This window comes from Fusarium proliferatum, assembly GCF_900067095.1.
Source record: "Fusarium proliferatum ET1 genome assembly, contig: FPRO_scaffold006, whole genome shotgun sequence".
NCBI lineage: Eukaryota > Fungi > Ascomycota > Sordariomycetes > Hypocreales > Nectriaceae > Fusarium > Fusarium proliferatum.
This window is the reverse complement of record NW_022194795.1, coordinates 1,964,485-1,976,809: the sequence shown is the minus strand read 5'-3', so window position 1 is coordinate 1,976,809 and position 12,325 is coordinate 1,964,485. Positions and strand designations below refer to the sequence as shown.

Genomic DNA, 12,325 nt, shown 5'->3' with positions numbered 1-12,325 from the left:
ATAAAGGCAGAAATTAATAATTCCTAGTACACCATCTGGTTCCGTTAGTACTGGCTTCTTCACTTCCACACAAAGGCAGCACGCATTTATAGTAAACTCGATATAAATCGTAGTTTGAGTATGATCGGAATGTCTCCAAGGCTTCAAATAAGGTCTGGTTACGTGCGACAGCACTGGTGTTGGTCATTCAAATGCTTGAAGGCTGACCAATATAAGGTTTGGTATGGACATAGGGTAACTGCTAGGTAATGTTCTTGTTACTTACCGACCTCACCTAAGGTGATGGGTCTTACTGGGCCCCCGCTCCAATTGAAACCCTGGCTGGCCAGAGGGAGTAAGAAAATCTCCGACCTCGAAGCAAGGCGCCAAACGCACCTAAACTCCAGTAGGCAGTGTACTATTTAACACCCCATATACATTGTGCCAACTTAAGTCATCCATCACTTAGATAGTGGTCCAAAGTTCTCTTAGCTTCTCTGGCCAGCCCATTAGCATGGGGTGGGCTGACGTAGAAAGCCACAACATTGGACAAAGATGACTGCACGTGACCTGCATGTGGCTTGTTAGTCACCGAGGTTTCTTTCTCCTCTACCAGGTAAGTAGGTTAAGTAGGTACTGCCGCCAGACTGTACAATGCAGGAAGGCATGATGTGCTTACCTATCTACGGATATCTGCCACTCATGAACTTGCCACTGGTAAAAACCAAAATGGACAATCAACGCGTTTACAATGCAGACCAAATTGGAACCTAAGAACCCCAATAGCTGAGCGGCAGGGTATGTTTTTGAATTACACTAGCACAAAAAAACTCAGCATATAAGACAACGACTGTTTGCTGTCACAAGGAACGAGCTCGCGAGTATCGGGCAAATAAGCAGATTCACCGCTATGATGCGAGTCCTCCCAAGAGCTGAGTACTTTTGGTATTGTAGTGCAAGTTAGAATGGTCGATCCAAGTATCCTTTCGAGTCTGTTATAAAGTACTGGATTTGAGGCTGGAACTTGTGAGATCTGCTGACCACTACGGAGTGAAGTTGTCGGATATCTATTACAGAATGTTGCGGAGTGTGCGTTCGCTGGATTATTCCGGTTGCAAGAAACATCTTTCTTCATCGATTCTGTACAATCCATATATACTACTAGGTAATTTAGTACCTGCCTGGTAAGTGCTCCATGCCAGCCTGAACAAGCCGCTACTATGTTGACGGGGTGCCGGATTTCCACCCCTTTATTATTTTTAATTACATCGTTCATTCGAGAGGGAGTTCGGTGGGGCTAAGCCAGAGGGAAGAACTGAAGAAGTAGGTAATTTACCTTGGCGTGCGTAGGCCGTTGGGTTTGACGATGTTAGCGCCCGAGAAACTTGAAACCACATCCTGGCCACCCAATAAGGATAAGGTATCCTAAGTTGGTGGACGGGCAGGCCTCGTGATTCCACTTGCCTAGAGACGAGAAAACAAAGCTTTAAGACTAGGTACTTACCTAGTCGGTACGTGTACAGTCGAGACTGAAGCCTGGTTGGGGAATATGAGATTACGGGGCAAGTATCTTGGTATTGCTTCCATCCGAAAGCTAACGTCGGAAGCTGACCATTTCTCTAGTGGAAGGTGAGTGATATGATGTTTAATAGGTACAGTATGTGAGCAAGGAATATGGAAGTCAGCGGCATACCTACTAAGGCACCTTAAGGTTAGCTTAGTATTCCACTTTCACTGAGACGGGAGTCTACTAATTAAAGAGGCCAACCATTAATAAGGGCAGTATGTATTAACTTAGGTCTACGTGACAAAAACATATAAATAGTCATAAAGTTGGAGAAGTTGAAGTAGGTATGGGGTCTTTATGTGCCAGGCCGTTTCGTAACGTTTTCTCCTCGACAATTAGCAACAATAACTAAAACGATTATATGGAACTTGTGTTTAGCGGTACAGTTCTTAACAAACGCCTTTCTCTGGCTTCAAAATATGCGTAGGTTGGTCCATAATGCATGTGTAATGCTCAGATCTTTAATAGGCCAAGTGCACCTTACTGCCAGGCACAATGTACGAAAGGGGCACAAAGTATAGCTGATTGGACGAATATCTTCAGCTTCCTGTTCCCAGTACCCAGGGTGTCTCCACCTTCAAGATGCAAGGAACAAAGAGACCCTGGCTAAAAGTTGAATGCACAAGTCGCGATACCTTCTCGTCGCCAATTATCTGTATAAGGCAAGGTATTTAGATAACAGCCCTGCCCGGCGGCGGGCAGCAATCTGTTTCCCTTGTGACGTGGAACAAGCAAGAGCTTCGACCAGCAATGACGATGTTGTGTTACCTGTAGGTAGCCCTCGGCAGGATGTGCAACAAACACATGAAGGAGAGATAGCCTGGATAATGGACTCGAGACGCTATAAATGTCCAAGTTTTGTCATTTGGCACCTGCAAGGCACATGAAAGAACTTTCTTGAGCCAAGGGGACCGAAGCGAGTTACAAAAAACATTTTCCTCACTATAGCCACTCCAAGACTGTGCTCAATGGCATTGTACATTATTGACTGGTTTGCGTGGAACCCCTAAACATCGTCGGGTCTTAACTGACGCCGGTCTCCAACCGTCCAGGGGCGCAGTGGAATCTGTGATAATTGGTCGGGACCACCAGGGTATAGAAGTGAAAGGCTGGCTTTTAAAAGACAGCCAGCTAGCAAGCAACAGGAGGCGAAAGGTCGTCGAGGCCACCGTAGGAGGTTGACAGGGACCAACTAAGACAAGCCCCATCCGTCTTTTGCGCTGCCAGTCTGCCAGTTTCCGTTCCGCTACAGCTGTCGCACGCTTTTGTTGGCTACCTTACTCATTTCGTACCTGACCATCACCACTTTCTTTTCATCTCACATCTTTTCCTACGCCAACCTAACAGGGGCTCTTTATTTGCGCATCGTCACCGTTTCCCTTCGTTAGCGTCTGAATTTCCGAATCTGCTTCAAACGACCGTCACCCGCGCTGTCGAAGATCGATCTAGAAAGCATTTACTCCTCTACGACGTGCACCAACGCATCGGCTTGCCTCGAAGCCAGCCAGCCCCCTCTCTCGAAGACCGGAATTCGGGAGGCTGACCACGTCCCTGGAATTCCCAAAGAACAATCCGCAGTTCTATCGACAAGCCTACCAATGCTGGCCCAGCCATTTCGGAATTCGAATACTGATTCTTGCTACTATCCTTGTGGCTGGAACTCACTTGTCGGGATATTTGCTTCGTCTCCTAACGATCCCTGACCCACGCGACGACTGCATCACGACAACGCACTATCTTCGCGACCTTCTATCGCATTGCTCTTGCGAATTATTCCATACTGCTTTCAAATCGATTTCTAGCCGCTTGGCGGCTGCTTGCGATAAACCATGGCCTTCCTATTCAAATCAAAAAAGCATCCGGAGAGGTCGCAGCCTGCAAGTCGCGACGCAGGATCTGGTTCTCAAGGGTCGATACAAAGTGTCAGCGCCCGTACTGCTGAGAAGAACTCTCTACAACATCGCGCAACTCCAACTGGGAGCTTGAACTCAATCGATAACGAAGGCAGTAACGGTAGTCCCGATCATGGCCATGGCCATGGGCATGGACGCCGTGGTGGGAGTGCTGACCAACCAATCCAACAAAACAGCGATGCATCAGTGAGTTTTCTACCCTTTCTTGCATCCAATTCTGTCAGGATATCCTAACCACTGAGCTCTCAATAGGTACGAAATGGCACCCCCATGAACGGTCCCAATGCGTCTCTATACCCTTGGTCACAACGCCGATTGACATATACTTCGACGCACCCCTCCCCATTCCCTCGATATGGCGCTGCAGTGAACTCCGTGTCGTCTAAAGAAGGAGACGTATACCTCATGGGTGGCCTGATTAACGGGTCAACAGTCAAAGGCGATCTCTGGATGATCGAGGCTGGAGGTAACATGGCATGCTACCCGCTAGCAACCACGGCTGAAGGACCTGGCCCAAGGGTTGGACACTCGAGCCTGCTTGTCGGCAATGCGTTCATCGTATACGGAGGCGACACTAAGATCGACGAGGCTGACGTTCTTGACGAGACACTCTATCTTTTAAACACCTGTAAGCTTGCCCATCCTCCCCCAGGTTTCTATTCTCTAACCTTAATCCAGCAACAAGACAATGGTCCCGCGCTCTGCCAGCTGGGCCGCGACCCTCAGGTCGCTATGGCCACTCACTCAACATTTTGGGCTCTAAAATCTACGTCTTCGGCGGCCAAGTTGAGGGCTTGTTTATGAACGATCTTTCGGCATTCGATCTCAATCAGCTTCAGATGCCAAATAATCGCTGGGAAATCTTGGTCCAGGGCGAGACAAGCCCCAAGATGCCTGCGGCTCGTACTAATCACACTATGATCACATTTAACGACAAGATGTATCTGTGAGTATCAATGCCGAGCTGTATCGAACGAAACTGACACACTTATAGTTTTGGCGGTACGAATGGCTTCCAATGGTTCAATGATGTTTGGTGTTACGATCCAGCTCTTAACAAGTGGTCTCAATTTGACTGCATTGGTTATATCCCAGCGCCACGCGAGGGGCACGCTGCTGCTCTTGTAGACGATGTGATGTACGTCTTTGGAGGACGAACAGAAGAAGGGACAGATCTTGGCGACCTCGCAGCTTTTAGGATATCATCAAGACGGTGGTACACATTTCAGAACATGGGCCCTTCCCCATCTCCCCGTTCTGGACATAGTATGACAACTGTTGGCAAATCGATTGTGGTCCTGGGCGGGGAGCCAAGTTCAGCAACTACATCTGTCAGCGATTTGGGCCTTCTCTATGTTTTGGATACCTCAAAGATCCGATATCCAAACGATGCGCAGCAGCCGGCTCAGCAACGAGCTCACGGTTCACGCAGGCCAAGTGCGAGCGAAGGCAGTCGGCCACATCCTGCACGAGATGGCTCGAACGGGCCAACGGATTCAAGGAAGTTGATTGTAGGAGGTGCTTCTGCTCCAGCTAATGGGCAACGATCGCCGCCCAATAACGGTGACGCAGACAACCCCCAGTCTGCAACCGCTGGTACAAAACTTCCTAGAGCTTCAGCCATGCCTCCGTCTGGTCCTCCCCCTCAGGGGCCAATGCCTGCTAGGCCTACGGTTGACGTGTCCGCAGTTGCACGAGTTAGAGGACAGTCCGCCGAACGCAGTGGAGCCTCAGGTTCTCCAAGGGCAATGCACTCTGGGTCGCCTATCACACGAGAGGTGATCAATGAAACAGAAAGCCCTATCTCGAACGGTCGACGAACGCCAGTCCAGCAAAATGCGCGCGCTGGCTCAAGGCAGGATCAAGTGAATGGAGACCCATCAAAGGCGAAGTCAGCTCAACAAACCCGTCCTCAAGGAGCAGGTGATGTCCCTCCAGATGTTGCTCTCAAGCCGGCAATGACACCCCGCCCAGCATCGCCGCCAGTCCCCGTGAGACAGCCAAGCAACCCCCTTTCCAGGCGGTCTTCTGGTAGAAACTCGCAAACAGTTGTTCTTCTAAAGGAACTGGACTCGGCCCGAAACAGGAACGCATGGTATGCTTCGGAGTTAGAGCTCGCGCGCAAGGCCGGCTACGTGCCCAATACTTCATACAGCCCTCTGCTCGACAGCAAGGCTACCGAAACTTTTGACGACGAAGACCGACCGCTTATCGAGGCTCTACTGGCAATGCGATCTGAATTAGCAAATGTTCAGACCGCGGTAGACAAGCAAGCCGTAATTGCAGCGAAGCAAATTGCCGAGGCCGAAAAGCAGCGCGATGCCGCCATTCAAGAAGCTGTTTATTCTAAAGCTAAGCTGGCTGCCCACCTAGGAGCAAGCTCAGCAAGCACACCACAGCTTGATGGCCCAAGAGACGATTTTGAAGGAAGGTCTAGTGAGTTGAGCAGAAAACTTGCAACTGCACTACACATCCAGAAAGATCTTCAGTCGCGACTCGATTCTGCGAAAAGCGAACTTGATTCTGAGAAGAAGGCACGACAGTTGGCAGACGACACCTCGAATGCAGCCCAAAAGCGCATGGCAGAATTAGAAAGTTATAAACAACAAACGTCGACAGAGGTTGAACGCCTCAAGGCTGAGCTGCATCTTGCCCAGCACGAAGCACGAGAGCACTCTGTTGCGCACGCTGAAGTAGCCGCTGCTGTTGAACTTCTCCGCATCGAGAAGAATGATGTGCAACAGAAGTACGAAGAAGCCATTGGGAGCTCAAAGGACCACAGTGAAACCTTTGATTCCCTCCGAGCTGCAATTTTAGCATCGGAAGACTCGACAGGCCTTTTGGAATCGAAGCTGGCCGAAGAACGATCTCAGAGAGAGAAGATTGAAGCACAACTCAACAAGCTCAAGTTTGAGCATGAAGCTCGTACTGCGGAACTAGTAGCTACCACCCAGCGTCTACGCGATGCAGAAGAGCTTTCAGAGAAACATGCGACTGAGGCTAGAACGAACCGTCGAGCTGTTCTTGCTGGCCTTGACAAAATTTCTGCTCGAGATGTTTCCGGATCAAGCAAGGCAGATGCCGAGCGTATTGCTGCTTTACAGAATCAGCTCACCACCTCGAACGAATTGGTCAAGAAATCTCAACAGGAGCTCGAGGCTGTTGTTCACAAGCTACGTGGCGCAGAAGAACGTATCGCTGGTCTTGAGCAATACCAAGAACAGTCAAGCCGGGAGGGAGTCACCATTCGAAGGCAGCTTCAATCTGCGCTGCGTGATACCCAAAGCTTGCAGGCAGCCAACACCGATCTTAAGAATCAATTGGCCGCTCAACAACTTGAAACAAACGCGATGACAGTTCAGCACAACGCACTAAAAGACATCCTCAGTGAACGTGGCATAAGCCCGACGGCTTCTATTCGTGCTCGGAATCTTCCCAACCCACGAACGAACTCGCCTGATCTGAACCGTGTCAGAGATCTTGAATCTCAGCTCGCCACCTCATCAGCTGCTCATGAAGAGACTAAGCAAGCCTTTGCAATCCAAATTCAGGAATCCGAGGCTGCTTGGCGTGAGAAGCTCTCGCAACTTGAAAGTGATTATCAGTCGGCTGTGCACTATGTCAAAGGCACTGAGAAGATGCTCAAGCAGCTCAAGGATCAATTATCCCGATATAAGACAGAGAACGGCCGTCTGAAAACGGAGATCGAGGAGCTGGAAGACCGTGTTCAAAGCAGCACAACCTCTACCTCACCTGGTTGGGAGAATGAGAAAGCCGAGCTTGAGGCGCGCATACGAAGCCTCGAGACAGAGCTTCAAGAGTCTTCTGCTCAAATGGAGAAGCGACTCCTCGGCCTTCAAACAGAACTCCAGGAGACCAATCATCACCGCGAAACAGCTTTAAAGAACAGCGAAGAGGCTACACAGAAGTTGAGCAACCATCGTAAGGATCTCGAACAATTACAATCAGAGAATGCGCTACTGGAGCAACGCGCTACCGATGCTGAACAGAAAGTGGCCCTTCTACTAGACCAAGTCGAGCACTCTGTCGATAACTACCGCCGACGCAGCCGTCAAGTGCCGAGCTTGAACTCCGAGATGGCTGCAAGTGCCAATGGGTTAGGACTGGGGCATTCGAGGCAAGAAAGTTCCGAAGGTGAGAGTATTTACGGAGGCACCACCAGTGGGAATGGTGGTCTGGAGGCTAGAAACAGCGCTGCCTTGGACAGTCTTGCCAACGAACTTGAGACCCTTCGGAGTCAATGGGAAGCAACAAACAAGAACTATCGACTGAGCACCAACTTTGATTTCGACACTACCTCTGCTGTCAAGAAGGACAACGATACCGTTGCAGGTGTTGGCCTTAGCGAGAGCCTTGCGGATTGGCGCAAAAGACTTGATACTGAGGAACACCACAGTGATGGCGAAAAGCCCCGACATCCCTGATTCGAAGCACTTCCTGGCTGCCGATACGCTTTCATGACTCGAATATACCCACCGTCTTCGTTTTGATTTATCCGGGCCAATGGTCAGTGCCTGTGCTTCCTGATCTTCGCAAAGGTGGAAATGGAGTTTGTTGTCTTAGTTAACAGACAACCCTTTTTTGTTTTTATATTCGAGATTTCTTCCTGTTTCAGTTCGCACATTTCAGCTTGGTTGATTCCCTGAAATTTAATGCATTTCGAAGAGTGGATGGTAATCTATATATTCCTCCTCTTTTCCGCTTTTCTTATCGACGAGTTGGGTTGGCGGACTTTTGTTCTAGTTGTTCTTCTACATGTCTGAAGAATACCGCATGTAAAATAAGAGACTTTTTTCTATTCATCGGTTCTGTGGTAGCAAGGGAAAGAAGATAGGCATGGATGGTGTCTCTGCCTTTTATAGGGAGATCCTACTTTATAGCACGAGGCAACGTACTGTTGGGAGAAGCGTCAATGAATAAATGAAGTATTGTCTAGTTTGAATTTGAAATATTCACCTCCCTCCCTCCTCTGCACTCATGCTTATTGAGTACAAGTCAGGACATACTTTTCCGATCACGTCGTTTCAAAGGGGGGACAGATCAAGAATAGAGCGAGGGCACGGCAGTTGGAAATCCCCGAACACAATACCTCTAGTATCTATTAATGTTATAAAACCATCACATGCCCACGTGGACTTTCAATCCTTTTCGCCTAGTCTCCTACCCATGCCGCACAGAACGATGCAACCCAGTTTTGACCCACTGCTTCCTGTCGTTAAAGTATGAGAAAGAAACAACGCCTGAGCTCACGCCTCAAGCAGAAGCGGCCGCAAGACTCTTCTGAATATTCAAGCATCGTCTAAAATCAAGTTTACGCCCCTCACGAGGCATGTGCTCGCCACTCGCAATACAAAGCACGCGCATCTTGGGGTCATATCGCAGACCTGTCAAGAGTTTCGGGGTAATGAGAAAGTATTGACTTGAGTGCTCACGGCATGCGATCTCGACCATTCGTTCGTGTACCATACGCTCGTTGCGAGGGTCCATGCCTTGGTTGATCTCATCCACAACACGGAACGGTGATTGGGCTAGAGATTGAAGAGCCATAAGGAAGAAGATGGTGGAGACAGCTCGCTCGCCACCGGATTGGCGATGTGCTGTTAGCTGTTGAAGGGTTTCATTTTCGCTGCAAGTCACAGGTTAGAACCGGGTAAAGATAAGTTAGGAAAGGAAGAGTAAGACGTACCGAAAACGAACCATGATGTCTAAAGCCCAGGCGTCAAAGTCCTCCGGCTTGTGAACACGAACCTCACCGGCACAACTTATTTGCTCAAAGTTGTATGCAAAGGCGTCGTTAATCTTTGAAACTAGTTCGTCAAGTCGTGGTTCCCATCTGGATTTCAATTCGTCGATTTCTTGGCTCAGCCCCTGCAGCTGATCGTTGGATCCAGCTACCTTTCGTGTTAAACGATCGATTTCCTCAGCGCGTTTTTCGAACTCCCGTATTATATTAGGATTGGCGACATGTATTATATCAAGTTTCGCTTCTTCTCCACCAATTTCGTCTTGAATATCTTGGGAAGACTTGTTTTCGCAGAGTTGTGAAAATAGCTCGCGCTTCTCTGGCTCATGCTCAAGGACTTGCTGGACCTCGTCGGAGAGACGGTTGCCCTCGTCGCGCGCTCGACTGGCGTCATCGGTGGCCTGTTGCAATATCTCCTTTTCAGCATCAAGACGCTGCATGATATGTGCATTTCGTCCTTTAAGACCTTCGACATCGGAGTAGGCTTCAATGCCGCGGATCTCGGCTTCGAGGAGTGCCTGATGTGCCCTCCGTATGTTTTCAATGGCTTCCTTGTGGCGAAGAACAATCTCAGCCCGACGAAGCACCGCTTCGTCCCAGTCGTAACGAATGTCGACCATTCGTTTGCGTGCATCTTGCATGGATTGTTCATGAGCTCTCTTGGAGCGCTCCTCAGATTCTAGTCAAACGTATCAGCAAAGTTGCGGCATAGCATCATTCAATAATTCTCACCGATCTTCTCAGGCAGAGACTGCCATTTTTGGTATTCTTTTTGCAGGGCATTCTTTTCTGACTTGAGTCGAGTCTGAATCCCATCAGCATCAAAGCGGATAAAATCAATACGCAGCCTTTACTTACAATATTATCATGAGTGCTGGTCCGTCGGTCCTCGATGGCTTGAATCTTCTCATGCAACTCATGGTATTGCTGTTTCAAAACGTCTCTTTCACCATTCAACTCAGCCAATCGCTTGTTCATTTCTTGCTTCTCTTGGGCGTCGATGGGCTGTGAGGTCCAGAATCTCCCAGGTGGAATGTTCTTGGTGAGGGTGGTCATGGCCTGGGGTCCATATTCTTTGCGTCTCCTGACGATAAAAGACTGGTTACCGGCTGCCCAGGAGTTAACTCTGCCGCTTCTGACCAGACGATCGTATTGAGCATCGTTGTGATCCCTGAGAGAGACTCCCGACTGGTGAAGCCTCTTTTCAGCACAGAGCATTGCTAGAACGGGTTCGGGTCCCTCAAGAAAGTCGATGGCAAAACCATCGAGACCCAGGTCGCTTGCCTCATCTATACTGACGGGTCTTGAGAAGGCATTGAGAGGCTGAGCACAAGATCGAATAACGACAGACAAGCTTTGAACACGGTAAAGCTCGTCTGACAGCCTTTTGTAATCATTTTTCGTTTGTGCTGTAAAGCATGTAAAGTCATCTCCTTGAAGAAGGGACTGCACCTGATCCGAATATCGTTCGTCCTTGATGGAACAACTGATCATGGGTGGGCCAAAAACCTCCTTTTCAAAGTCTCCTTGATGCTCTTGGATCCATGCCCACGCCGTTGCTAGCTCGGGGAAGTTCTTCCGCATGAAGTTCAGCTGTTGACCTTGCTGGGTTTCCAATGACTTGATATTACTCTCCACTTGTCGGATCTCATTGTTGATCGTTTTGCCCTTGTTCTTTACTTCCTCGCGTTGGCTAGACACTTCGCGTATCTCTCCTTCTAATTCTCTTAGGTTATGTTCTTCTCCTCGCTGCAGACAAGTAGTTAGCGAACATCAACAATCGCGCGGGTAGATTTCTAACAATTTTTTGATTAAAGTCGGAAGGATTAAACTCTTCTGGTTGGTTTCTAATATCGGCTTGGAGAGCGGTTATTCTTGACTTAGACTGGGCTAATTCCTTTCGCTTGGCGTCAAATCCTTTGCGTCCCGCGTCAAGACTATTCTCGAACTCTTTGAGTTTGTCGGAAGCGGTGCTTGCATCACGCGCCAGTTTCTTCGCAGCGTCTTCTGCGTTCTTCAACGATGTTTTTCTTGCCAATGTCGCTTCGTCAATTTGCTGGGCATAGAGCTGCTTTTCGTTCACGGCCTGTAATGAGGGGCCGGCGTCGTGTTCGAGGCGCCTTAGAGACCTCTCTGCGAGTTTCTTCCGCTCCTTGGCATCTTTGTGTCTTGTACGAGCCTCCGAGTACTTGGCAAAAACCAAGGCTGACTTGAGATTTTTCACCTGCTCTATGATTTCTTCCCGTTCTCGGATCCTATCCACGTCCGTTTGGAGACCTTGTTGTCGGTTCTCCAAGTTTTTCAGAGTTTCTGCGTCAACATGTGTAGCCTGTTCTAATTCTTTCTTATCTTTGTCCAATCCTTGAAGTTGCTTCTGCCAGACTAGCATTTCTTCAGGGGCGGCTGCGCGAAGAGTTTCCCGCAGAAGGTCCACAGGTGTGCAGGCAGCGAACTCGACAACCCTGTCCTGCGGAAGGAATTGGCACAGGTTATCTACCTGAATCTTTAACTTGCGTATCAACCGTTGCACTTCCTTGTGGCTGGTTTCTTTACCATTGAGCCACCATTTCTGATTGTTCTGTTCTCGACGAATTTGAACCTTGACGACGTAGTTCTTGCGATGATTCGGTCGCCTGTAGAGTTCGATTTCAATTGTGGCCGTATCTTTTCCGTGTTTAACAAACTCCTTGACTGAGCCAGCACGACCAAGGTGTTTCGGGCTGTAGCCTAGGCCCAGACAGATAGCGCAGACCAAAGAGCTCTTTCCAGTGCCATTTGGGCCAACCACCATGTTGAGGTGAGGCCCAGGCAGAAATTCTGCCTTTTCGTATGTGACAAAGTTTTGCACGCTGACTCTAACGATGGCACCTGGTTGGAAGCCATCATCCATATCATTTCCGTTCGGTGCACCGTTCACTTTCCCGTGATGGGGTTGCTCGGAGGTTACGTCGTGACCACCATCTTCGTCAAGTCTAGGGCGCTTAGAAGAGCCAATATCGTCGGCATACGAACGGTGTCCGTGATGGGTTTCGTGGTCTTCGTCGGTATTGTCTGTATCGGATCGGCGGCGGCGACGTGATGGTGCCGGGGCCATCTCGTCTA

The 12,325-nt window shown here is 49.2% G+C and overlaps 2 protein-coding genes across 2 annotated transcripts; one reads left to right on the top strand and one right to left on the bottom strand.

The window, feature by feature from the left end:
* Positions 1–3,375: 3,375 nt before the first annotated feature.
* On the top strand, positions 3,376–7,904 carry FPRO_09702 (uncharacterized protein; the record flags this gene model as incomplete). Its single annotated transcript, XM_031233121.1, has 4 exons — positions 3,376–3,645; positions 3,712–4,087; positions 4,138–4,405; positions 4,454–7,904. The coding sequence occupies 4 exons, from the start codon at positions 3,376–3,378 to the stop codon at positions 7,902–7,904; spliced, it is 4,365 nt and encodes a 1,454-aa protein (XP_031082990.1).
* An 829-nt stretch (positions 7,905–8,733) lies between these two features.
* Positions 8,734–12,317, bottom strand: FPRO_09701 (uncharacterized protein; the record flags this gene model as incomplete). Its single annotated transcript, XM_031233120.1, has 5 exons — positions 8,734–9,106; positions 9,167–9,902; positions 9,956–10,028; positions 10,082–10,972; positions 11,025–12,317. The coding sequence occupies 5 exons, from the start codon at positions 12,315–12,317 to the stop codon at positions 8,734–8,736; spliced, it is 3,366 nt and encodes a 1,121-aa protein (XP_031082989.1).
* Positions 12,318–12,325: the final 8 nt, after the last annotated feature.